At 45.1% G+C, this 24,922-nt stretch overlaps 1 protein-coding gene across 5 annotated transcripts in view; it reads right to left on the bottom strand.

The window, feature by feature from the left end:
• Positions 1–2,513: 2,513 nt before the first annotated feature.
• Positions 2,514–24,922, bottom strand: part of FBLN1 (fibulin 1) — a 61,539-nt gene continuing 39,130 nt past the window's right edge. For 4 of the 5 annotated variants that reach the window (XM_032689399.1, XM_032689403.1, XM_032689400.1 and 1 more), the window contains 3 exons: positions 20,686–20,828; positions 18,724–18,855; positions 2,514–2,862 (listed from right to left, as the gene is read on the bottom strand). In XM_032689399.1, coding sequence (XP_032545290.1) covers positions 2,723–2,862; positions 18,724–18,855; positions 20,686–20,828 — 415 coding nt within the window. In that variant the 3' untranslated portion in view covers positions 2,514–2,722. Of the gene's footprint in view, positions 2,863–17,532; positions 17,627–18,723; positions 18,856–20,685; positions 20,829–24,922 lie in introns of those variants that run through there. The other variant, XM_032689402.1, reaches the window with a different exon arrangement.

Here is a 24,922-nt window from a genome sequence, read left to right as displayed (position 1 = left end):
CCTGGCTCCCGTGGCCCAGTGCCAGAGATGAAGTTAGGGAGCCACTGGCAGATGTTCAGTGAAGGTTCAGAGAGGCTGGATCATCCACCCAGTGACCAGAATAGCATCCAACAGCCCACATCCTCAGTCCCTCACTTTTTGCCATTACCAAGCACTGTCTCAGCGAATGAGATGGGGCACAAAACCTCCCCTGGCTGTTCACAGTTGCGATGGTACCTTTATTAACCTAGTTCAGCTAGCAAGCTCATCTTGTTCCACCCCCTGCCATGGGCAGGGACACCTTCCACTAGACCAGGTTGCTCCAAGCCCCGTCCACCTGGCCTTGAACACCGTGGAGGAGTGAAAACATGGAGAGGGAGAAGAGAATCCAATAAAGGGAAAGGGAGAGGGAAAAAACCCCAATGAAATAGGATAAGGTGAAAACAAAAAAAAGGGCTCATTACAGAACAGATAGTGCATTCTTAGCCACAGCAGGAATGAAAGTCTTTCAGCAGTCTATGGTTGGAGGCTCAGAGGGTGTACTTTATGTCTCTCTTTGTCTTGGAGCAGCAATTCCCATTTCCAGGCAGCCTCACACCTCCCGTCCTCACCGCGGGCAGTGGAACACAGACGCTGGGAAAGCAGTGATGTGGGAAGGGCTCTGGCATGATCTGAGCGCTGCTCCCGTTGGACAAGAGGGGAATTGCAGGGAAGGGAGTCCACATCTGCAGGGAGCGCCCTGTGGGGATGGGCAGGAGCTGAGGGCACAGAGGGTAGGATGGAAGCCTCGTCAAATTCGGGAGACCGAGATATAATCACATTTGGTCCCTTTCTCTTTCCCTGTGGGAAGCGGAATTCCTTAACCCATGGCTAGGCACATGCTGGCCAACCTGAAGGGCCTTCAGTCTTGGCCAAGAGAACAACCAAGTGCTATTTTTGAGGGTGATTGACTGCAAACCTTTGAAATGAGCACCCCCGGGAGACCTCAGCTGACATCTTTTAAAGAGCCAGCAAAAATCCCAGCTTAGGGAAAACAAGGATTTTTTTTTGTTGTTGTTCCTTTCAGAGATAATGTCTTTTCCATTAATCAAAAAGGAATATGTGTAATTAGTTATCATAGAATCACTGAATATCCTGAGCTGGAAGGGACCCACAGGGATCCCTGAAGTCCAGCTCCTGGCCCTGCACAGCCCACCCCAACAATCCCACCCTGCCCCTGAGAGCTGTCTAAATGCTCCTTGAGCTCTGGGTGTTAAATGTACTAAAAGGCAAGGAGGCAGCAGTACAATTTTCCTAGGCATGTGGATAAACACCACCACAGAATACAGAGAAGTTGTGTGTCGCATCCCGGGACAGGCCTTTTCTGGAATACTGAATCCAGGCTGCTGAAACACTGCGAGAGGTCCCTCACAGCCCTGTCCCTGAGAGACCATGCTCCCATTGCTGCTGTTTCCTGCATCACCAACCCTACACAAACAGACCAACCCCACAGATGCTTGTTTAAAAAAATAAAGGGAGCAGGATCACACTGACCTTCCAGCTCAATCCCATCCACCCCCTGCCGTGGGCAGGGACACCTCCCACTAGCCCAGGCTGCTCCAAGCCCTGTCCAACCTGGCCTTGGACACTTCCAGGGGTGGGGCAGCCACAGCTGCTCTGGGCAACCTGTTCCATGCCAGTAATGACTCAGGAGGACTGGTTTGAGTGGGAATGTGTATATAATGAATTCGCTTACAGGAGCTGTATCATACAATTTCCCTGGGAAGCAGAAACCATGGCATACTTTCAGAGTATTTCCATCTGACTTTCTTATTTCCTCATATCTTAACAAACATAACAAACTGAAACATGGTGCTATTTCTTTTCAGTTCTGTAATAAAAAGATACATTATTTTGATGCCCAGAAAATACATTAAACATTCATTTATTGGTGAGATTTTCATTATATTATTACATATGCCTTGGTTGGTGCATAGGAAATGTACAGTTCAACATGCTAATTTATTACCAATTTTAGAAAGGCTGGAGCTTTATAACTGGCAGGTGACAGAGGTCTGAGTTTCCCATGTATTGCTGAGTACAGGTGAGACTGGAATTTAAGCAATATACCTTATCCTTGTGACAGAGTAATTTCAAAGAGAGGTGCTTGTTTAATTAGAATTAAACATATCTTACAATCAAATAATAAGTACAAAATGGCACTTCTTAAATATCCAGGCTGAACTCTTCAAGAATTATTAACAATTCTAAGAGCCTGTTTAGAGTTATCCTATGGGGGCCCAAACCCAAATATTTAGCACTCTCTGACAATGTGAATCCTTTAAGGTAATTAACTTGAGGTGAAATTATCAATCCTTACCCAACTGGCTTCCATCCAGAGATAGCATATATTCATCCCAATGAACTCTGACATCTGTTTTGTTCCACAGCCTCAGTCACTCAGGTTATCTGGCCAAGGAGCAATAGCTGAGATCTGCCCAAACATTTAGAAAAGTTTCAAATTTCACTAGGCAGCCAAGCATTTTTACACACTACTTATTTATACAGACAAACTACATCAGGCTCCCTTAATCCGCTCCACCCTACGTCTAACCAACGTAATAGCTTGCTATTTGTCTTAAACTATAAACCAAATATTTAAAAACAAAACAAACAGAAGAACACTATTGGGTTTTACAAACAAGTATATGACATAGTAGCTCGTGGTACTGCTGCAGGCCGGGCCCTGGGGGTGCAGGGCTCCTCAGAACCAGTACTCGGACACGAAGATGTGCACGTTGACGATGTTGCGGTGGGACACCACCCCCCCCATCACGTAGTTCATCTCCAGCTTCAGGATGGCGTGGAAGGGGCCAACGATGGGCCTCACCTGGCGAACGACACCTGTGGGGACAGGAATAGGTTGCTGGGATTAACAGGAGGATCAGCCAAGCCTGGATGAGCTACGCTGCCCTTTGTGTTCAGTGCAGCGTTTTACCTATTGGGTCTCGCAATAAAGCTGGCAAAATAAGAATAAAATACAACTCGCACATCAAAATACCTTGAAGAGGATATAGAATTAGCACTAAAATGCTGCTAATGGCAGAAAACCCCCTATATATTCTGAAATTAGCAATATTTTTTTCCTTTTATTCAGAGACATAAATTCAATAAGCAGGCTGCGACACTGCTTTTCCACAGGAGATTTCCCTGGATAAGCCAGCACACACACGGCCCCCAGGAGTACACGAGCACACCTGGGGGTGCCATACAACTCCTGGGACTGTGTTGAAAATCTCATTTCATTTGGGACAGCAGAAATTATTCTGGAGACCAGCCCCCCTTCCAGCCCCCTTCAGGCAGAGACTGAAGCTGAAATCAGGCTCCTGGACTCTGGGCAGAGCATGGGACAGGACCCTGGGGAGGCACATCTGGGCCACGAGGTGTTATCGGTGCCTTGACATGATGTGGCTGAACAGAACAGGGTTACAGCTTCAGACCTACAAAAGGACGTCAACACAAGCTCTGCCATTGACTCCAAAGGCTCCAGGTCAGCTCCTAAACTGGTTCTCACTGCCAGCTGCTCCCAGCCAGAAGGATGTACCCAAATGTCCCAACCATGGGAAGCCAAGGGCAGCAGACACAGGGAGCCTCGTGGGGACCCCCTCCTCAGAGTGAGCTGACAGAGCCTTTGGTTCAGAAGGAAATACACAGTGTAAGGAAGAAGGTTCTGCTCCTGCCCTGTGTGCTGGGGGTTGTGTTTCACAGGCAGGCAGCACAGCAGTGCCATCCCAGAGTCCTGCAGCCATTCCCTAGGAGCACACTGAGATCTGATGGGAGACAGAAACGTTTGCTTATGCAGGCTGTCAGCACCTTGTGCTAAGGCAGGGCTGACATTACAGCTTTGTCCTGTTCAAACACTAACTAATATCTTCAGCATGCAGGGAAATTGCAAACCTCTCACCACACTCACTTTCCTTGCCATATTTGATGAATACACTTTTTAAGAATCCTTCCCCCTACAATTTATATGTACATACATTTACGTATATTTATATTTTTATTTTTTTTTTTAGCTTTCTTGGCTACTCTCCTGTACCTTATAAAAATGACTGGGCTTGGCAGATGATGTATTGAAACAGAAAAGCCTGGCTAAAATTGCCCTCCCCTTAGGGTCACATTGAAAGCATTTTGCTAACAACCCATCCCATTATTGCAGGCCCTGCTCTGACTGACAACCACGGAAACACAGAGCGTTGGAATCACTCAGTGCTGGCAGTCTGGAACCCACCCTGGGAGCAGCTCCTGCTGTCATCACCAAGCTCTGAGAGCAAAGGCTGCTGGTTCCATTTAGCAATGGTTTTACAGCATTCTCTCTTGTCCTGCTCTAATAGAATCTGCTCTGGTCTGGAGGTGGGATTGCCAGCGGTGTCCTTTCTGCTGTGCTCTGCCCCACTGTGGCATCCCTTCACACATCACTGCATCCAGAGCCACCAGTAACTTTCTCCTTCCTGCTCGGATGCATCCTGTGAACAGCAGGAAAAAAGGTGGGATGGGCAAGCCCTGCCCTCCGTGTGGCAGTGCCTTTCCATGCACTTTCAAAATCAAGCCTCTCAAATGGCTGGGAAGTGAATGCCGTGTGTGCTGACAGCTCTGCTGAGGCAGAAACTGCACAGAGAAACACAACAGTACCACAACATTAAACAAAATTGAAAAAATAACAAACAAAAACTCCAGTTTGTCATGCCAATGTCCTAAATGGTCCTGAAATGACCACCCTGAGGGACTATTTCACTCCTCTCCCATTAAATGAACAGGATGATCCAGCAGGTGGGTTTGTGCTACAGCAGGAGTGTAAGGATGCAGTCATTTGAAATGGGCAGAAGGAAAAAAAGGGTTAGAGGAAAACCTTGAAATGTTCTACTGGACAAAACCATGAGGGGTTTGCAGCTCTTGGCAGATTCAGTCCTTGAGAGCTTCACATTTTTGTTTTGTGACAAGTGCTAAAATGGGAAACCTGAGTATTTGTCTCCACCAAACTAAAGGACAAATGCAGGTGGAAACTGTGCAACAGGAAAGTTACTCAGAGCCTGAAATCAGGCTACATGCTTATCCAATTCCCAATGATCTTGTCTCATTGCTCCAGGACTCGCCCTCAGAAGTGCTGTATAAGGCCACCTCCACAAGGTGTTGCTGCCAGTTGGAGTTGCCTGTGTGTGGTTCTCTGCTGTCTCGTGCCTTTCACGGGAGGTACAAGGGAGGGGCAGCTCTGCCAGACCCAACCAAGGCCAGCAGTGCCAAACAGAAATCCAGAGAAAAAGCTTGAGATCCAGGCCTGGTCCCCGGAATTCACACACATGGCTCAGTGAAATCAGTCAATATCCAAAACATTTAGCCCAGGACACATTTGAAGGAGCCACATGTAACAATTCTGGGTGTTTTCAAGCACCACGGATTTAGGAGACACTGCAGCATTTGCATCAACATGCTGTTCCACTCTCCCTTTTGGCAGACTAGTGGATCCAGATCGGTGGTCTGGCATCCATCACAATTTATAGCTGAATATTAAGTATAAAAACATACCTTACAGTAACAGGAAGGTTACAATTTGTAGATGCACTGAAAAGTCAGGAAATGCAGAAATTAAGCTGCTGCTTTTTGATATCTTTTACCAGTCTAAATCCAAAGTAGCTGGATGGAGCCACTCAGATTTGACATGGGGATAACTGCAGATTGGGAATCAGTCCTGGATCAATGCAGCAGTGCCCTCTGTCCTGTGAGGTGCTCTCTGTAGCATGTCAGGAGCACAGTGGTGTTGCTCAGTAAATGACCTGAAAACAGAGACCTGTCACACACCAGCACTTGGTCCCCTTGGGTACCGAAGGTTCAGGCTCTGCAGTTGGCAAATGGGGTGAGTTTATTTAAGGAAGTTCACCCCAATCTTTTCGCAACAAAATTAATTTCAGCTAGGTAAGCATTTTGCACAAAAAAAAATAAACCAGGAGAAAATGTGTCCACATTTGAACAGGTGAATCACTGATAATAAACGAACATGGAGACTCCCACTGCTGCTGAATCCCATGTGTTGGGCATCCTTGAGCACCTCTGTTGTCTTGCCTACAGGCACACCTGTGGCGGCAATTGCTGGTGCCCTCCAGCCTGATGTGCTGCTGGTGCTGCTCATCCTCTTTGGTTCATAACCTGTGACCTGAATACAGGCTCCACCTGCAGAGAATGCCCCATGTCACAGGCCAGGCAAAGCCCTTCCATCAGCTCACCCGTGTTTGGATTTGCTGTTTTGTTAACTGAGCACAGATGTCATTACACATCCCAAATCTGCTTGGCTTTCTTCATGGTTTGCTGACCTCCTTTAGAAAGCAATGATAAGACTTATTTATTCCTACACACTTTGCCCTTATTGTAAACAGGATCTGTGGCCATCCTTTCCACCTGCTGATCGGTGTAAGCAAACAGCCTTGGAGTGACAGGCAGCAAGTTTTTGGATGTCACAGTGATAGTCTGACCATGGCCCAGAACTTCTAAAGCTCTGTAATTAATGCACTGAGCCGTTCTCTTGTCCTGTTTCTTCTTTCATGTTTCATATTTAATATTGTCTAAGATAAAACTATGTCACCCTGTGTAGTGAAGACAATAACCTACATAATATATAATACTTATTTTCCAATGCTTTTAGTGAAGGAATTTTTCCTAATATCCAATCTAAATGTCCCCTGGTGTCACTAGAGGCCAGTTCTCCTCCTGTCCCTTGTTCCCTGGGAGCAGAGCCCAACACCCCTGGCTCCCACCTCCTGTCAGGGGGTTGCAGAGCCAGAAGGTCCCCCCTGAGCCTCCTTTGCTCCAGGCTGAGCCCCCCCAGCTCCCTCAGCTGCTCCTCACCAGACTTGTTCTCTAGATGCCACAGGTATTCCTTGGCTTGTCTATACCTCTTTAAGATACCATTACATTTCTCTGCTTTGAAATATGTGAGACCCTCAGGCAGTTCACCTCTGTGTCTGGTTTCTGCTTGTACTTTTGTGTGAGGCAGCTGATTTGCTGAGGAGCTCCATCTCCAGCCGAGGGGAAGCACTGCTCCTGTGTTACCACGTTAACCCGTCCTGGGGGACAAGTCCCTCCCTTACCATGAATTCACATTTTGCCTCCAGAAACCCAGACTCCTAGTTCTGACTTCTGTGCTAAGCTCACTGTCCAGTATGCTGAAGCACTTGCAAACCTCTTTGAAATCCTTTTTTTTTTTTAAACAAACTTTCTTCCTTTTTTCCACTGCTAGCCACAAAACCTGCTGCAATTGCACTCTCAGGGGACCTGGGTTGTGGTGTTCCTCACACCCCTGGCTGAACACTGCATTTGCCTTTTCTCTAGAGAAAGTTCCTCCAGCAGGCACCTCTATGGTTTACAGAAAGCAAAGCAGAACCAGAGCACTGATTTTCACACTGCCACAAGAAAAGGCTGGTTTGCCTTGGTTACATTTTCTATTCCAGAGGTGAAGCTCACAGGATTTTCCACAGGGATTGATTCTTGAGTCCAGTCAAATATTTAAATCTGTATCATCATTATGAGCACAGAACAGACACAAGTTGCACCCATTCTTTGAAAAGAGAGCTTCAGAGAACCCAAACTTTTAAGGATCCCCAAAAAATCAAGCAGAGAAGTGTCAGTGGAGCATGTGAGGAATCAAGGGCTGCCAGGAGTTATATCTGCTGCCTGCTGGAAGAGGGGACCTGCTGCACTGAACTCCTCTTGCCTTACCTGCCTATGCAGCTATGTGTATTTGTGTATATAAAAACAATGCCAAGTACTGCCAAATCAAAAGTTGTTCTTCCAAATAACCTGTGGGCTGCACTCAGAAAAATACAGTAAACACTGCTATCAAAAATGGGATCAATTCCCTCAACCACATTTCAAGCTCTGTGTTCAGTAACAAGCACAAGAGCTCTTTTCCTCTTGGCCCTTTCCCATCGTTCCCCCCATGAGGTTACAGGACATGGTTTTTATTCTGGTCATCATGTGCTGATCAGGGCTGAAGCTCACCCATGCTGGCACACCACATGGCCTTCTGGTAAAAACGGTAGAAATGTCTAGTCCTCATTAAATAGAAAAAATCCCACGTGAGAAGCATAACAGCCCAAGTAAATCAGTTTTTCCCCTAAATCTCCTAATCTTTGGGCTATGAGTCTACCAGGCCTGATTGTAAACAAAAGCTGAAGTCCATCATTAAAAAGAATCCCAGAATGGCTTGGGTTGGAAGGGACCTTGAAGCTCATCTTGTCTCATCCCCTGCCATGGGCAGGGACACCTTCCTCTATCCCAGGTTGCTCCAAGCCCCGTCCAACCTGGCCTTGGACACTTCCAGGGATGGGGCAGCCACAGCTGCTCTGGGAAACCTGTGCCAGGGCCTCACAGGGCGGAATTTCTTCCCAATATCTAACCTAATTTTTCCCTCTTTCAGTTTGAGCCCACTGTGAACCCATGACCCCACTGAAATGTGCTCCCTTTGAAAAGGAGCACTGCAAGGATTGTCAAGAGAATGTGCTGTTACACGGTAAGAGAAAGTGCTGTCTGTTTTCAGATGGAACTTTTGGGATGAGCTGTTAGGGACAATTGCAAGAGAGAGATTTCAGTGACTCAAAAGAACACCTTATAATTTTTCGTCCAGCTATTTTCCTTGTGCTTTAAATGAATACTTGGAACATGAAATGATTCATTTGGAAAAATGTGAGTACCAGAGAATGTGGTGAGAGCTGTGAAGCTGGAGCATAAACTCAGCTGAAACTCAGGTAATTTATTGGCCTTTATATTAAATTCCAAATAATCTCAGCCTATGTTCTTAAGTCCTGCATTTGGCCACTCCTGGATCTCCGTTTCCCCACAAAAACCACTCTGGTCCTTTTTACAGCCTTGTCAGAGATGAATAGTCTGAAGTGCCACATCACAGCAGTAACTACCCTTGTCTAAGCAAATGACATTTGGGAATCACAAAAACAGTTGTCACCTCAGCCTCCTGGAACCCACAGCCATGGCATGACTGCCAAAGGAAAATATCCCAAAACACAGGCACACTGGTGGTAATGTGTGGTGAACGACTTGCTGAAGGGGAAAAGCATGTCTCTGAGTTTCCTTCAAGCAAAACAAGAAGACTGATCTCCTCATGTTAATGCAAGACCTTGGACTATAACTTCAAGTTTTCTTTTCTCCTCAAGGCCTCTTGCTTTATACTGCTGGCCAAGATTTACAAAATTAAGAGTAAACATCTCAGCTGCATCAGTGTGACTTAAGAGCCTAGTCATAGTTTCAAAAGAGATGTTCAGGCAATTAGGAAATTCAGGACTAGGGAAACGATCATCACAGGGGCTATTTTAAAAGGCAATGGTGATAGGATCATTCCAGAAATGAGCAAGAGGCACAAACCCAGCCATGAATAAATGCTTCTTTGGATCAAACCATAGACAAGGAGTTGCAGGTGAGGCTGGAACACCAGGCTATCTCAGTCTACAGCATGTAAATACATATGTATAGTGTGGAGCCAAAACTACATAGCCAAATTTATTTTTGGCTCTGTAGACCTCAACTCAAGTCATGTTAAGATTTGTAAGGAAAAAAGTTATTTCTTATTCAGTATTCATTATAAATATACAAAGTTCATCAATAAGGTTGGAAAATAATTCGTATCCTGGTCACAAACAGAAAATACATATTTTAGGCTATTTTGCAATTTTTTTTCTGTAAAAAGCTTTGGGACTCTGCATGCATTACAGTTTAATTAAATTCCTTTCCTGAAGGCTGCCCTTTATTCCAAAAGTTTATGCCAAAGTAATGGTTTGCAGTGCCTAAACTGCTCTGCCAGCATAGTTACTGGAGTACTTACTGCCCTACCCCATGCCAGGGGAGGAGGGATGGGAGTGAGCTCTCAGATAACTGCTTACTGGATCCTACCCCTGAAAACACCCTGCTTCAAACACAGCCCATTAGGGACTGTCCTGCTGCCTCTGGAGGAGTGAAAGCTGCCTTTGCTGAACTCCCTGAGGTTCCTGTCAGCCCCTGTGCCCAGCCTGTCACAGTGCCCTGGATGGCAGCACAGCTCTGGTGCCGCTCACCGTGTTTGGTTCCCCTGCACGCCCGTCCAGGTCCCTCTGGCCCATCATCCAGGATGCTGCTGAAGAAACTGGCCCCAGCATGGACACTTTGGATGCAGCCCTGGTGACTGGCTGTGAGCTGTTGTACTGCTGATCCCAACCCTGCCAGCCTGGAGCTCAGCCCTTTTCCATTTCCAGCCTACCCCACTGTCCACTTACCCAGCCTACATTTCCTCGGGTTGGTTCTGAGGGTGTTAAGGGAGGTGGTGTTGGAAGCCTCACTGAAGTCAAGATAAGCAACATCCACTCTTCTCTTCTCACCCACTAACCCAGCCATCTTCTTGTAGCAGGCTGTCAGGTAGCCCAGGCATGATTTCCCCTTCATAAATCCTTGCTGACAGCTCCCAGTCACCTCCTTGTCCTTTGGAAATGGGTTCTGGGTGGCTTTGCTCCATCTCCTTCCAGGGACTGAGATGAGGCTGACCAGCCTGTACTTCCCTAGATCCTCCTTGGCCTCCCTGAAGATTGCTGTGACTTTTGCCTTTTTCCATGGGAACTTCTGATCATCACAATCTTTTAAAGATGAGAGTCCCTCACAGCGGCATTGGCCAGTTCCCTCAGCATTTTGGGGGCACCCCACCAGCTCCCATGGACTCAGCCATGTCCAGTTTGTTTAAATGTTCCCTAACCTCAACCTCCCCCACTGAGGAGGAGCATTCCTTGCCTCAGACCTTCCTGTTGCTCTGAGAACCCCAGGACTCCTGAAGGCCAGTCCTGTCAGTAAAGAGAGAGGCAAAGAAGGCGCTGAACACTTCAGCTTTCTCCGTGGCTTTTGCCACCCAGTCTCCTGCCCCATTCCTGCCCCCATAGGCAGCCTCTCAGGCATCATGCTCCTCCACTCCTCTCCAGTTCATGACTGTGCCTGAAGGCACAATCTAGCTGTCAAACTGCAGGCATTCCCCAGACCACCAGATGTCTGTCTGCTGACTTCAGAAAGTTCATGTACACTCGAGATTCCTCCATCTCACAAAAGCTGAATAGTCTTTTTCATTTTCTCTTTTTGTGTGTGTGTGTGAAAGCTACCTATATTTCTCTCAATTATTTGTGACAATAACAATGTGGCTCCTGCTATGTGGTGCTCTATAGTTTCTGATATAATCTGTTTTATTAATAAGTGGCCACTCCTTAGAAAATGAAATATTTCTTGGTAATCATCACTGCAGGCATCAAATCATATACAGAAAAATAGCTCTGAAGATATCATTAATCCTTGAGCTGCCACACCTGACAAACCTAAATATGGTGAAAGGATTCAGAAAACTCATTAATCAAAATACAAGTACTGAAATAGGTTTCCTCTTGCTTTGAAGTATATTGCCCTCATAACATTGTGAATTAGACCTTCATTCAAGTTTGATGGTGAACACTTCACAAAACAAAAGATTTGAAGGATCAGGTTAGAGTTGGATGTTAACAAGGTTTCCATGCTGATGGAGAACTGCTCCACAGGAATGTGGCTGGCTATACATGTCTTTGCTGAAGTGTTTTGGGGACAATGCTTACAAAAAAGGTCTATTTTTCAACTGTTGAGCAACTAAGTGCTTATAAAATGCTTCAAAGTCAGTTTGGACGCATAAAATTCACTTTTATAAACTGTATGGCACTCAGAGTAATTTCACTGTTGTTTTAGGCTGATCAAAAGTAGTGGTTCTGCTATATCCTCCCCCCTTCCCTTGGATTAACACCTGAAAGAAAAGAACCCAAACTGTAGCTTGCCCCACTGATGCTGAGCACAGGAAAGGGGCTGGGGTGATTGCTCAGGGCTGGACAGAAGGGGGTTTTCCTTCTGAGCACCAGCAAGACTCCAGAACACCAACCAGAACCCCAGTGTGTCCTGCTGGGAATAGAGAGGGGATGGTGACTGGGACACAGTCACAGGGAGTGTGGCACCAGTGACATGAGCAGGACTCCTGATGACCTGGGCCAGCCCAGTGCTGACTGCAGTGGCACGTTACCTTGGGAGAGAAAAACTATAGATAAATACATATATGTGTGTGTGTGTGTGTGTGTGTGTGTGTGTGTGCGTGTCCCTGGAGCAGTTCAGTAACCACTGCCCAACAGTGCAGCTCCAGCTCTACTGGATCCTTCCCTGAGAAGTGTCAGGGAGGGTCAGGGGTATGGAAGACACCCCTCAGAAACACAGAGTAACCAGGTGGGCCATGGCTGTGACCACAACCACCAGCTCTGGCTCAGATCTCCCCACGCTCAGGGGATCTGTGACCACAGGAACCATTTATCAGCCATTATGGAAGGGCAGAGCTCTCCTTTAGTGACTCTTTAAACAATTGTGTCTAAAACTCTCCAGGTACTCCCAGCCTTTGAGGTTTCCACCCAGGGTACCAGTCTTGGTTTAAGTTTAGCTAAAACCAAATCTGCTTCTCTTTTTGCCCTTTGCTTCAATTCCAAAGAAAAAATGAAATTACAGTACAGGAACTACATTTCAGCGTGAAAGAAAGGATCTTTCTGCCTTATTCAACAGATCAGAAATTTGGGATTCAATTTATCATAAATGCTATCCTTCAACCACTCAATGAAGTTTAATTTCATTAACACTTGGGCTTCTCTAGAAAGCTTTGATTGCTGAAATGCATCAAATAAAGAGGCCATAAAGAGGCCTTATGGTATTAATACGTTTTTTGGCCAGAAACAAACGGTAAATATTTTCAAAGCTATTATCTGTCATGTTGGATCATATGGAGCCTCGGTATTATGAAAGAATTAAAAACAACCTTTGATTTTACTGAGGTTTGGCTAGTTTACAAATACTATGATCTTTATTAAGGATACCAAATAACTTCAGAGAGATGTGCTCTTATCTTGGTTTGGCAAAGCCGAAGTGCCTTTAGATCCCTGGTTTGCCTTCCAGCCAAACCTCGCAGTGGGTTTGAACGTTGACAATGCTGCGAAATCACTCAGGCCTAAAATGCAATAACTGTACTTGAAGTAGCCTCATTAAAAAATAGTTTCCACCATATACTTTTTAATCTTTCCTGTTTCACCTTTGAGAATGTGACACGCTTTATGTAGTAGAGGAATCTTACACATTACAAAAACAGGTGGAAAAACTTCAATGTCCAGAAGGTGCAAAATCACATATATCAGCCTCCTGATGCTTTATTCCCAATAGCTTATTTACAGAGGGTTTGATGTCCACCATGTGCATTGTCACAGACAGGTAATGTCTCCACTTAGTGAGAGTGGCTGTGCTCACCCTGCCTGTCCCACAGCTGCATTATTCCAATTCAGCCAAGCTTGGATCCCTGACATCTGGGCAATCGATTATTGCAAGCCTAAGCATTTTTTGGCAAGGAACCACACCATGGCACACAGCACAATATGGCTGGAGTGAAATTTGGCATTAAGAAGGTTGTTCCACTCAGGCACAAGGCTCATTCTCACCAGAAAAGCACCCTCAGCATTTCTCAGACACGAAATGAAAATCCACTTCCCGCTCAAGGTGCTCATTTGCCCCCAGAAGAGCTCTCCAGCCTGATATTTTTCTGGAGGGGAGGGAGGGTGTTGAGAGATTTGACTACTGAACAGTGCAGTCAGCAGCATCCCAAAAGGGCAGGTTTAGGCAATAAACCCAGGATCCCGTTTACCAAATGGCTTCTGGCCACCCTCATTTCAAATGCACAGCTACTCATTTCTGCAGGGCAACCTGGCATAGAGAAAAACTCACAAGATATTCTTTGCTGAGGGGGTCCTCTGTGAAAGGGGCAAGCCTAGAGGTGAAACCAGAACAAAGATACTAAAGGGACTGTGTCTTTTTTAATGTGTGGCCGCAAGAGCCTGTCGAAAACCCCGCTGAACTATGTCCTGCTCTGTGAACTCGCTGGGAATGCCTGGCCAGCACTGGTTTTGTACAGCCAAACCCCACTGTCATCTCATGCTACTGGCATTGCAGTCATGACAAAAGGTTCCTGTTGCTGCTTATTGCCTGGCAGGTGTATTCACACAGGAGTTAATGTGCATTATCTCTCCTGCCCTGCGGACAGCAGAGCTCTCCTGGACACCCTGGTTCTGCCTGTACCTCCCTGGCCTCACAGAAGTTCAGCTGGAGATAAACTGCTGCTTTCAGTGTCACAGCTGTGCCAGGAAGCCCAGATCAGCCCAGGAATCTCCTTGTGCTAAACACCATAACACAGGCATGGCAGGAGCCAGCCAGCCCCTGGCCCAAAGCTAGAGAGTCTGGAGCAGCAGAGGAGGCTCAAGCAGAGGGGAATGTGAGGGCACTTCCCAGCGAGCTGGTCCAGAGACAAAGCTCAGAACCAAATATTCTTCAGTCCAGTAATGGAATGTAATGTCAGGCCATACAAATTGTGAAAAGATTTTGCCACTCTGAGATACAGAACTACTCCCCCTGTGCTTAGGACAGGTTTCAGAGACAAAGTGCCAGTCTTCTTCTCCTGCCCCCCAGCCAGTATGGATCTCACAAGCACACTTTCCTATGGTGTCTAGTTTTGTTTACCTTCTTGGACATTCTTTACAAGTCTCTTCCCAGCCTCTGGAACACACTAAACAGTCATGATACCACCACAGAAATCAGACTGCTGCTAAGTCCAGTGCTCTGCCATCAGTAGTTGAGACACTTTCTGTGGTGGTTCAAAGGTGACACCATGAACTGCCACCCGTGTAAAACAGGCTGCAAAGTCAGGACAGAGACAGCAGTGAAATGCTTGCAGATACCAAGGGAGAGCAGTAGTACAAATCAGTGCAGGTATCAGTGTATTCAAGCACCAGCACAACCCCCCTGCAAACCTCTGTGGTGACATTTTATAGCTGTATTGGCTCCGGGTGTTTTCCAGAAGAACAGCACCATTCTGCTTCATAGGCAAGAATATATATCTTAGGTTATTACCAAATGCAAGGTGGAAGATTTCAGCCTATCAAAGCTCCTTTTAGCTGTATTATGAAATTTTGAAACCTTACTGAAGTTTACCAGACGACAAAGTGGGATTACTGTTATAAGGAAATGAATGCACAGCTGAAGGGGAAAGTGTTTTATAGCATCTGATAACACCTTAGGCACTGATAGGACATTTTTGTACAGGTTGAAAATGCATTCTTCATTTTTCACTGACAGCTGGTTAAAGGAGGAATGCAGTGAAAAGTCTATAAAAGCTTTGAAAAACCCCCAAAGCTGGATAATTCTGCGCTTCTGTTTTTCTCCCACCCGTGCTGGTAGGTGAAGTTGTTAACAGTGTCCTTTGGACTCATTGCCACTTTGGCCTCTAACTACACCAGCAACAGAGAGTCTACAGCACTTCCTGAACCATCTCTTTTTGATACAATAGGGTAGAAATACTGGAAGTGACTTTTTCCACAGTTCTTTTTCACCAGTCTGTGTGCTGCCACTCCAGCAGTCTGGCTTTCATTCCTCCTCTTCCTCTGGAAGATCCTTTCTGTAGGTCGACAGAGCTGGTTTTGGAGTCTGTTCTTACTTTTAGCTCCTCCGTGTCTGATACCGCTGATCGTTGATTCCCATTTGATATGTTTTCTTTCCTTGTCTCTGCCTTCTCCTGCCTTTGGAACTGCTCCTCCTACACCTCCTTTGGGAGGCTGTGTTCTTTCTTTTTCTAATGTTCCCTAGGTAGCTCTTTCCTCTGTTTCTATTTTCTTCTTTTTCCTTCCTCACAGCCTGCTCCCTCGCACTCATCTCCTCCTACGACCCCAGCTGCTCTCTCTCCATCAACAAAGCACAACCCAGCCTGATCAGCCACTGTCCATCCCACCTCATGTATTTCTCACCTTCATTGACATGCCCTTGGATGTCTCAGTCTCAGGTTAAAGGGATAATGCCTAAAGCCGGTGACCTGACCCTCTTCAGCCCACAATCCTCTGTCAGGGTTGCAGCCCTCACCTTCCTTCTGTAACTTCATCTCTAACAGCCTCTCCCACTCTTTAAACCCTTCCCAAAAGAACTGTACCTTTTCACTTTTTTATTGTTACACTTCTGAGAGCATCTTCTTGCTTTCCATTCACACAAACACAGGTTAGATGCAGGTCCTTCTCAAGGCATCATCTCTCTCCTGGTTTGTGAAAGCTTAGCAAAAACTGTGTTACTAAGTAAGGTCTTCCTGCAAGAGAGTCTTCACTGGCCTGTCCTTTCTCCCCCTCTTGTCCCAGCATTCCCTTCTTTCTTTGAATCCCTTCACTGGCTCGAGTCAAGGTTTATTACACTCAGCTCTCTCAGCAATACTAGTAACTATTTTACTGCTTTTTTCCATATACTCTTACGAATTTCTCTCTGAGAGATGAATATCCTGTAGAAGTTTTCTATCTTTTCTCTCGTAGAGGAAATCAGTCTTGTAGAAAAAGATACCTGGTGATCTAACCTGCATTAGCAGATAAAATAGCTTAGATACTCTGGTCATTTCTCCTGAAATATTACAGCTGAACAAAATATGCTTTACCCATGCATCTATGATTTACTAACAGAACAAATGTATTCTCTCCCATAAAGGCAGCAAAAAGACATTAGAAAACAGGCAGAAAAAAAAAAAAAGATTAAAAAATAGGCTACAGGGATTCCAGAGGCACATGTGGTCATCCAGCAGGATGGGCCAGGTGCGCTCTCCCACAAGTGTATGAAATGCTGATTGCAGCAAGTTGGAACATTGCAATAGCAGAGATTCCTGTAAACCTGTCTGGTACTGGGCTGGTTGGGCATTGGCTCTGCTGAGTTCCTGTGTTACCTCCCCACAGCCCCCATGTTGCTGCAACTTAGTGGGATAACCAATAAAGCTTTCTGATATCATCTGTGCCCTTCGTTTTTCTTCCACCCTTACACAAACCCTTGCCTTTCTTTACAAGAGGGTCTCACTTTGTGAACTCCCATTGACTGGGATCCCATCTTATTTATTGTCTTGAAAACTTCCCAGCACTTTTTATGGGAACACTTAACATTCTGATTATTAATAACAAGAAAAATGGTATGATGATGAGAGCAGCAGAACTGCTGCTGGCAGAATTATTTGCAATCCTAATTTTACACATACAATGTGCTGTCCTGAACCTCTGCCCCTCCAGGTAATATCAGCTGGGGGTTTGTTTTGTTTTTCCTTTTCCAATTCTGCTGCAGGCAGTTTTCTTTGCAGTTTCCATCCATTAATCTCAAAGTACTTTTACACAGAGGAATTAATTAAGACTCTTGCACACAAGAATTAATTAAGACAGTAATAGGCATGTTTTATCATCTCCATGTTGCACATGGGGGAACTGAGGTGAAGAGAGAGTTGCCCGGTTCTTTTGCAGAGCTGGGAATGTACGTGGGCATGTATCTTATCCTCTCAACTTGGTGTATAAGAATATCCTTTCTCTCCTTACGTTGTGAGGCAAATATCCAGCTTACCAAGTAAAATACCATTGACACACAGTCCTGTACTTTAAAATGGAAATGCTTCCCTCAGGCGAATACCTTGGCCAGTTGACTTTCCAAACACATCCTTCTTTCTTATTTCAGACAGAAAAAAGCATACAGCACGAAAAGCAAACTACTGGAACTCCTGTGGGATCTGATAACATTTATACTCTGCTAAAGAATTGCCCCAGTACCTGAAATCTGTAATCTTATCATCCTGCTTTAACAGACTCTCCCTTTCTCAGCACTCACATATACTTCTGTTTGATAAAGAAGGAAATATAAACCTAATGACTTGGGATTTTTATCTACAGCTCATAAAACCTTTGCAGAGCTGATGCTGGGCTATCCTGCTTCTGAAATGCACCAGTGCCACCTTCAGACCACAGTGAAAAGGGCTCCTTCCCAAACCTGTATGTCTGTATGGCAGCAGCAGTGGGTCTGCTCTTCCTCCAGGCACGTCCTGCTGGAAAGCCCAGCAGCACGTGTGCAAACCTGAGCAGAGCCTGCACAGCCCCATCTCAAAGCACAAATGTTCACTGGGAACAGTGGGCCTTGCTGCATTACACCCCCCAAAGGGCCCTGCTGTGAGAGGAACCCCCAGAGAGCAGGACCCCGAGCTGGGTCACAGCCCCTCCTGCTCTGCCAGGGCTGGGCACGACCTGGGCACACGAGTACACCCCTGCCACAGCCCCTGAGACTGGAAATCACACGTGCCCCTTCCATTCTGAAGTTTCTACTAAACCAAAGGATTTGACAGTTACCCTCAACAGAAGTGTTTATTTAAAACTGAACCAGCCTGTCATTAAATATTAAAGCAGGTAACAATTTCAGTGAATCGGTCCTGCTTTAAAAGTTTGATTAATATCCAAAAATTGGTGCAATGCTGCTTCAACAATAAAGAACAGTTAATTAAATTTACAGACTCCTTGCAGACATTCTACGTATTTTATATATGGTTTGATTATAATGGGCAAACCTCATCATTTTAAAACTAAGCAATTTGCATTCGTAATTAGAGCCAGTTCTGCAAAAAGTTAAAATACTTCTCAAATTAAAGTTTAGGCCTCTGGTATTTTGATTAAAAAATTATCTGTGATATAAGTTCAAATTACACGTATTGGATTGGAGAATATTGTATCAATACAGGCTTGAAAATCAAGGTGGGGATTAATTACTTGAGTTAATTTCTTTGACCTTGCCCTACAGTATTGTTGAGTGAAGAAAGTAAGCAGAAAACACTCTACTCACCCACTGTCATACCATCCATGTAACGCTTGATGATGTCAAAGGAATCTCTTAAATTTCCCTCTGTAATGTCAAATATGATATCTGCCTGGTTGGCCGGATACGTAGGTGTGACAGCACGAAGGAAAATGATCTCTGCAAATAAACAGTATCACAGAGTGTCCTGACAACTATTTGAAAACACCACTGAAGAATCTGACAGAATTTCATCCACAATGACTTGTCCTCAAAGCTCCCCTCACCACTCCCAATCTGTCCTTTAAAATGGAAAGACAGAAGATCTGGGGGAAGGGAGGGTTTGGATAGATTTATTGTCTCCTCCTGCACCATCCAAGAAGCCCTGAGGCCAAAATACTCTCACTGTTAGAGTCCAGAAAGACCACTCTTAGAAACCACTCTGACTTTGCAGCATGTACCCCAAGAGGAGAACATGGAGGATCCAAAGGATGGGCAGTGGAGGGAGCCAAACAGATCACTCTGATCCCCTCAGGCTAAGTACTGACATTACAATTTAGAGTCCTTTGGAGTACTGGAGGAGGGGTTTAGGTTTAAAAATAAAAGGGAGACTATTTTTAAGTCCCTTGTGAGGGAGGTAAGCATTATTACTCTCATTACCGTCCCCACTCTGGAGAAGAGGAAACTAAACGTTGAGGCTGTAAGAACACACCCGAGGCCATGCACTGAATTCCAGTTTATGTCTCCTGGGCTTTGGTAGCGCTCTCAGGTTGCTGGCTCTCATCTCTTTTTATTAAACCACGAGGCTGGACTAGTGAGGGAACAGTTTGGAAGCATCCTGGGCCAAACCCTTCGCTCTGCTGCCAGTACACCTGGTGAAGCCGAAGGGCTGTGGGAGCAGAAGTGGCCATGGGGCATTCCCCGATTCCCTGGGAAGTAGGGCCAGCCAAGGCCTGAAACAGGCCTGACACAACCTTCAGGAGCTCTACACGGCCAAGGGATTGGTGCTTAAATTGTTCCTCTACAGAAGAGGACTGGGACGTCTCCTTCCCTGCTCCTGCCTGATGCAGAGGGGAAGAATCAGCTCTGGCTTTCATTAGGACAACTTTCTGAGACAGCAAGGCTGAGACTTTGGCTGCATCAGAAACAGAGGTTTAGGACCTTTAGAAACCCCTCCAAAATAGTCTTCCTTTCCTCCCTGCCCTTCTCTCTGTGCCTGTGCCACTCAGTGAGGGCCTGGCCCTGCAGAGCAGCAGGGCTGCAGCACTCATCCCCCTCTGGGGGTGTGCACAGCCCCCACTGACCAGAACATCCCTACAAATGCCAAGGAGCAAAAACTGGCTCTCGATCTGTAAGTTTATATGTGAACTAAGAAAAGTGAGTGTGATCCTTGTGAAACTGCAGGGCTTGGAAACTCGCAGGTGCTGCAGGGGACAGCCACTCACTTGGGGGCTTTTGGAAAATCCTGTCTTGAAAACTTCCTGTCCAGTCCTTGGAATTTCCCTTCCTTTACTCTGTATTTTGAAAAACAACCTTTTGTTTGTTCAGAGGTCAAAAATCAGCCAATCATGTTCAATCTAATGTATTCTGTGATTAATGTTTGCATGTAGGTAAGGGCTTTATTCTTGGAACAAGCCACCTGTCAATAGCAAAAAACAGGTCACAGACAGGAGGAATATACCAAATACCTTTTTCTTGTGGCAGAATCTGCAAACAAGGGAAGAAAAAAGTCATGGGGCACATGGCATTGTGTGAGTAAATGTGGTACATGGGAATTCAGAGTCAGTATTTCCTTAGCCTGGGAAGTTAGAGCTCAGAATGACTTTCTTTCCTCCATAAAATTAAAACTCCTGGCTATGGAAGGTCTTAATTAAATGAACACTACACTGTAATTTGGAGCTGTGCAAACATCTCACCACGCTGGTAGCCAGCCTGGCTGTAGGCAAGGCTTTCCAGTGGAGGTTTTATACATTGCAGTCTATTAAATGGAAGAAGGAACAAACCACTTACCTTCAGGTCTTGTAAATTCCCTGAAGGTGGGCAGTGAAATGACAGTGTGGGAGATGGTGTGGACTGGATCCAGCACACAGCTGACGTCGTTTGGCCGGCAGGACTTGATGCAGCGGATGGTGTCTGTCTTCTCCAGCCTCACACTGAGACAAACCAAAAAGAGATGCACATATATCCTGAAAATTAAGTGCTTTGTGACATGCAGTCTAGGGGGCTAGAAACTGTGCTTGATGTAAGTGTTCATTCCACACCCTGAAAACTCAGACAAACGCAGCTCATCAGAACTTCGGGACCGCTGAAAAATTTGGCTTGGCTCAAGAGTTGCAGCCAAAACTCCCTCCCACCCAGCTCTTCAAGCCAGGCACGTGAAACAGGGAGAACTGGAGTGCAGAAGACACCATGTAAAGGGTCTTTCCAAGGACAAACAGAACCAAACAACGAGACCCAGGCCCTCAGCTGGCCTGGTGTCACCACTTTCAGTGGAGCTGCACTTACTTTGCACAAGCCTTTTTCACTCAGTCATGTAAAGCAGAAACAATCATTTCCACTCTAGAAATCTGGCAGGATATATGTGAAGGGCCAACTTTCTTCCATGACTTGCAGCCCAGCAAGGGCCAGAAAAGCCTCTCTCAAATCTTTTTTTCACACCCTTCCTTTCCATCTGAACTGAGGAAACAGAGAGGAATGGAAACCAGGGGAGGAAAAAAGCTGACCACATTATGTGAAACCTCAAAGATTGAATTCTGAGTTTGGGGAAATGGTAAGGGTCATTTCATATATTCCATCTCAACCAGCTGCTCATTCGGCCTTGAAAGTCTATTAAAAGTTAAATGACTTCTTCTCACCCTTGTCCACCAGAGTGAATTTAAAGTCACTTACAGTTCAAGAACTTCACACAATGCCCACTCTGTGCTCATGAGAGATGAAAGGGCTGTGCTGGGACTTAAAATGTGACTAAGCCCCACAAATGATCTCAACTTTGACCTGCCCATTTCTTCATATTTCTAAGTGGAAAAAAGAAAGGGCTGCAGTGTCAGGGAGGGGGGGGGAATTAAAAGATTAAAAGGGAGAAAAATTCACTGAGTAAAAGGGAAACAAAAATGGAAGTTTTACTTTGTCAGATACCTCTAGAAATGAATGGTTCTTGCTCTTTTCAAAATGTTTTACCCAAATCCACACCTACAAACCATCTTTTTTAGATGTTCAAAGGGACTTTATGGCTCTGTTAACAGTCAATACATCAGTAAGTTCTTATTACATGCTCCTCACATTTGCTTATCAAAGAAAACAAAGGCAAACATGCTGATACTGTATGAAGTTAAAATAAAGAGAAAACATGAATCAATATCAATGTTTTGCTTAAACAGATGTGAACTGCACAGCCCACGGGGAGGCAACAGAGCTGGGTTAATAAACACCAGCTGAGTCTGGTGTTCACACCCTGGACTTGGTGTTTTGAGACTGGCCAGGACATCCAGGCCAGAAGAGACCCTTTACTTCCCACCTTTACCTGGGTACAAAATTCTGTCAGTTCCCAGACACCCCACAGGGAACAGAATAGGCCTTTCTGCTGAAATGCCTCCTGCTGGACATTTTTGGATAAAATAATTTTGGATATACAGACATAACACTCTGACCTACAACAACATATGCAATTCCCTCATTTTAAACCTCAGCTGCCAAATTAAGAAGGGACTTCCAGCTGGCTGATCCTCATGGCTGTGAAATAAGAATCAGCTAAATTACATAGTCAAGGTCCAGTATAAAATAGTCTATTTCAAACCATGTAACATATAAAATAGATGCAAAATAAACATCATTCATGTTTGCTTCCCTCTGTCCCCTTCTTCTCCCTGTGTACAGAGAGTTTAGTAAACATTTACATATAAACCCACTGCATTTTTCCTCAGGATCCTGCTGAGCTGGGCTCACTACAGCCAAGTCCCACTAGTTCTACTTCCAATAAAATGTTCACAAATTCCAGGAAAGTTCTTTAAAAGTTTTTCTCTTTTTCTTCAACACATAAATAATAACTATAGCATCATCTAAAGGTTTTAGGGACACAAATAACCAGCAGCTTGCATAACTTATTTTGGGATATTATTAGTAATGTAGTACTGTTAGAATACACAGAGCATCCTAAATTTCCATAGTTGTATTTAGACAATAGAAAAAATAATGCAAAAACCATTATGGAGGGAGTGTCTGAGGCATTCAGCATTGGCCTGCCTTTGCTCCTTCCTGATATTTGCTATCAATGATGTGCTCTGATCTCAAAATACTTTGTAATTTTATCCTTGCACATCATCTTTGCATTTGATCTTCTGATAGCTGAGGTTTTCCTGTTTTGCTTATGTTCTGCCCTGGGACCTGTGACTGACAAAAGTTTCTTCCCACGTGCTGAGAACTCTTTTTATCTGAACCTTTTCTTCAGGTTTTCCCCCTCTAACATAAATTGCAGCTTTGGAACTTCTCCTTCCTCTACACCTTTTCTATTTAAAAGAGAACAAAGTTAAAAAACAGCTCAGTTGCTCTGATTATTTCCTGAGTATAATATTGTCTTTCTACTTGGGTCCTGGTATCAGTCCTTTCCATATTCTCTGTTGGATTCAATCAATAAGTTCTTTGGACCAGGAGCTGTGATTTCATTTTCCTCTGGAGAGGACCAGGCACATAAATGGCACTACATAATTCCATATGTGTTCCTGGAAGTCCCAGTGACACTGCAGCATTAAAGCATCTAACGCAGGAGGACGTGAGCTCCCTGTTCTTGAATTCCCTGCTGAATGCAATTAATATGGCAGCATTTTACAATACTGAAGGCCAAATTCCCACACCCCCTTCCTTTCCTGCCAAAGAAATATATATTAATGCTTGCAAAAATCAAGTTTATTTGAATCTTTATTCTACTTAATTATGGCCTCATAATGAACTGGTAGCCAGAGGGCATTTACATACAAGCATCTTCTGTGGTGGTAATGAACCCCATTAGCTCAGGCAGCACGGGCTTGTGCTTTCAGTATTTTAACCTGGGACTCCATCCCCACTGGCAACTTGTGGCAGCTTTGGAAGTGTGTGTCAACAGGCTTATTAAACACTGGCATTCCTCATGAGACTGGAGCTCCTGCCAGCCAGCTGGGCTAGACTGTGCCTCAGGGGATATGTGATGCTCTGGCACAGTGCTGTGATCATGCCCCAATCCAGGCTCTGGCTGGTGACGAGCCCGGGAGCCCACAGCTCAGGGAGTAATTCCTTGTGCTCAGGTGGTTAAGGCTTGGCATCTTCCTTTAGAAAGTTCTCAGTTTCCCCCCTTGTACCCTGTGCTGTCAGGATTTACAGAGTGAAGTATTTTTTCTGTATGTGCAGCCACATGGATTGTTCCCTGCTCTTCTAGGACTGACTGTTCTCCCTGTGTGCCAGGCAGCAGGGAGATCTGAGCCCAGGGTGGTGCAAAACACTCATTTTGGATCACACCTCTGGGACTGAGCTTTTATTTATCAACACAAGGACCAGAGAGTAAAATGAATCCTCTTCCAGCTCAGAAAACAAAAAAATTCCAAAGAAATTCCAGTTGTATTGTCTACTATGCTCTTGATTGCATAGAAGTAAAGGAAGAAAGTCAAAGTAAAGGAAGAAAGGTTTGGATGTTGGAATTTTGGCTGACCTTTCAGGGCTCCTAAGGTTTGGTTGGATGGTGGTAGTGGGTAAAGTCTTCACTATTCAAAATTTATCAGCTTTGATATGGAAGCTGGAGAGACAAAAGTGTTATGAGACAACCCTTTTTAAAATGTTCCTGTAGACAGGAACATTTCAGGATACAGCTGTGAAAGAGAAAGGAGCTCTCTGCTGTCAGCTGAATGCTGTTAGAAGTTCACTGCTGTTCTCCTGTCAGCAGTTCTTCCATTCAGTGGTAAGTCCACAGAAAGCAAGATGAAAGATCTCTCAAACAAATCTTGTTTAGAGGAGATTCTCTTTTGTACCATCCTTAAAAGTTCGAGCTGGGATCTGTACCTGGTGGGAATCAGCACAAGCTCAAGGGCTGTAACAGAGCACAGCCTCAGAATCTGGCTCTACACTTTCACCGTGGGCACCTCTGGGGTACTGGGCCTAAGGGCCCAAGTTTAACAGATGTTCAGAAAATGCAGAGTTTGCCCCTTAAGTGATGCAGTTCTCTAAAGATGACTCAGCTGAGACAGCTCAAATTATGTACCTATTTCATTTGGGAAATTCAGACCTA

Source organism: Chiroxiphia lanceolata, chromosome 5 (assembly GCF_009829145.1).
Source record: "Chiroxiphia lanceolata isolate bChiLan1 chromosome 5, bChiLan1.pri, whole genome shotgun sequence".
NCBI lineage: Eukaryota > Metazoa > Chordata > Aves > Passeriformes > Pipridae > Chiroxiphia > Chiroxiphia lanceolata.
Note: the sequence above shows the minus strand (reverse complement) of the source record. Positions and strands in the feature narration are given on the sequence as shown.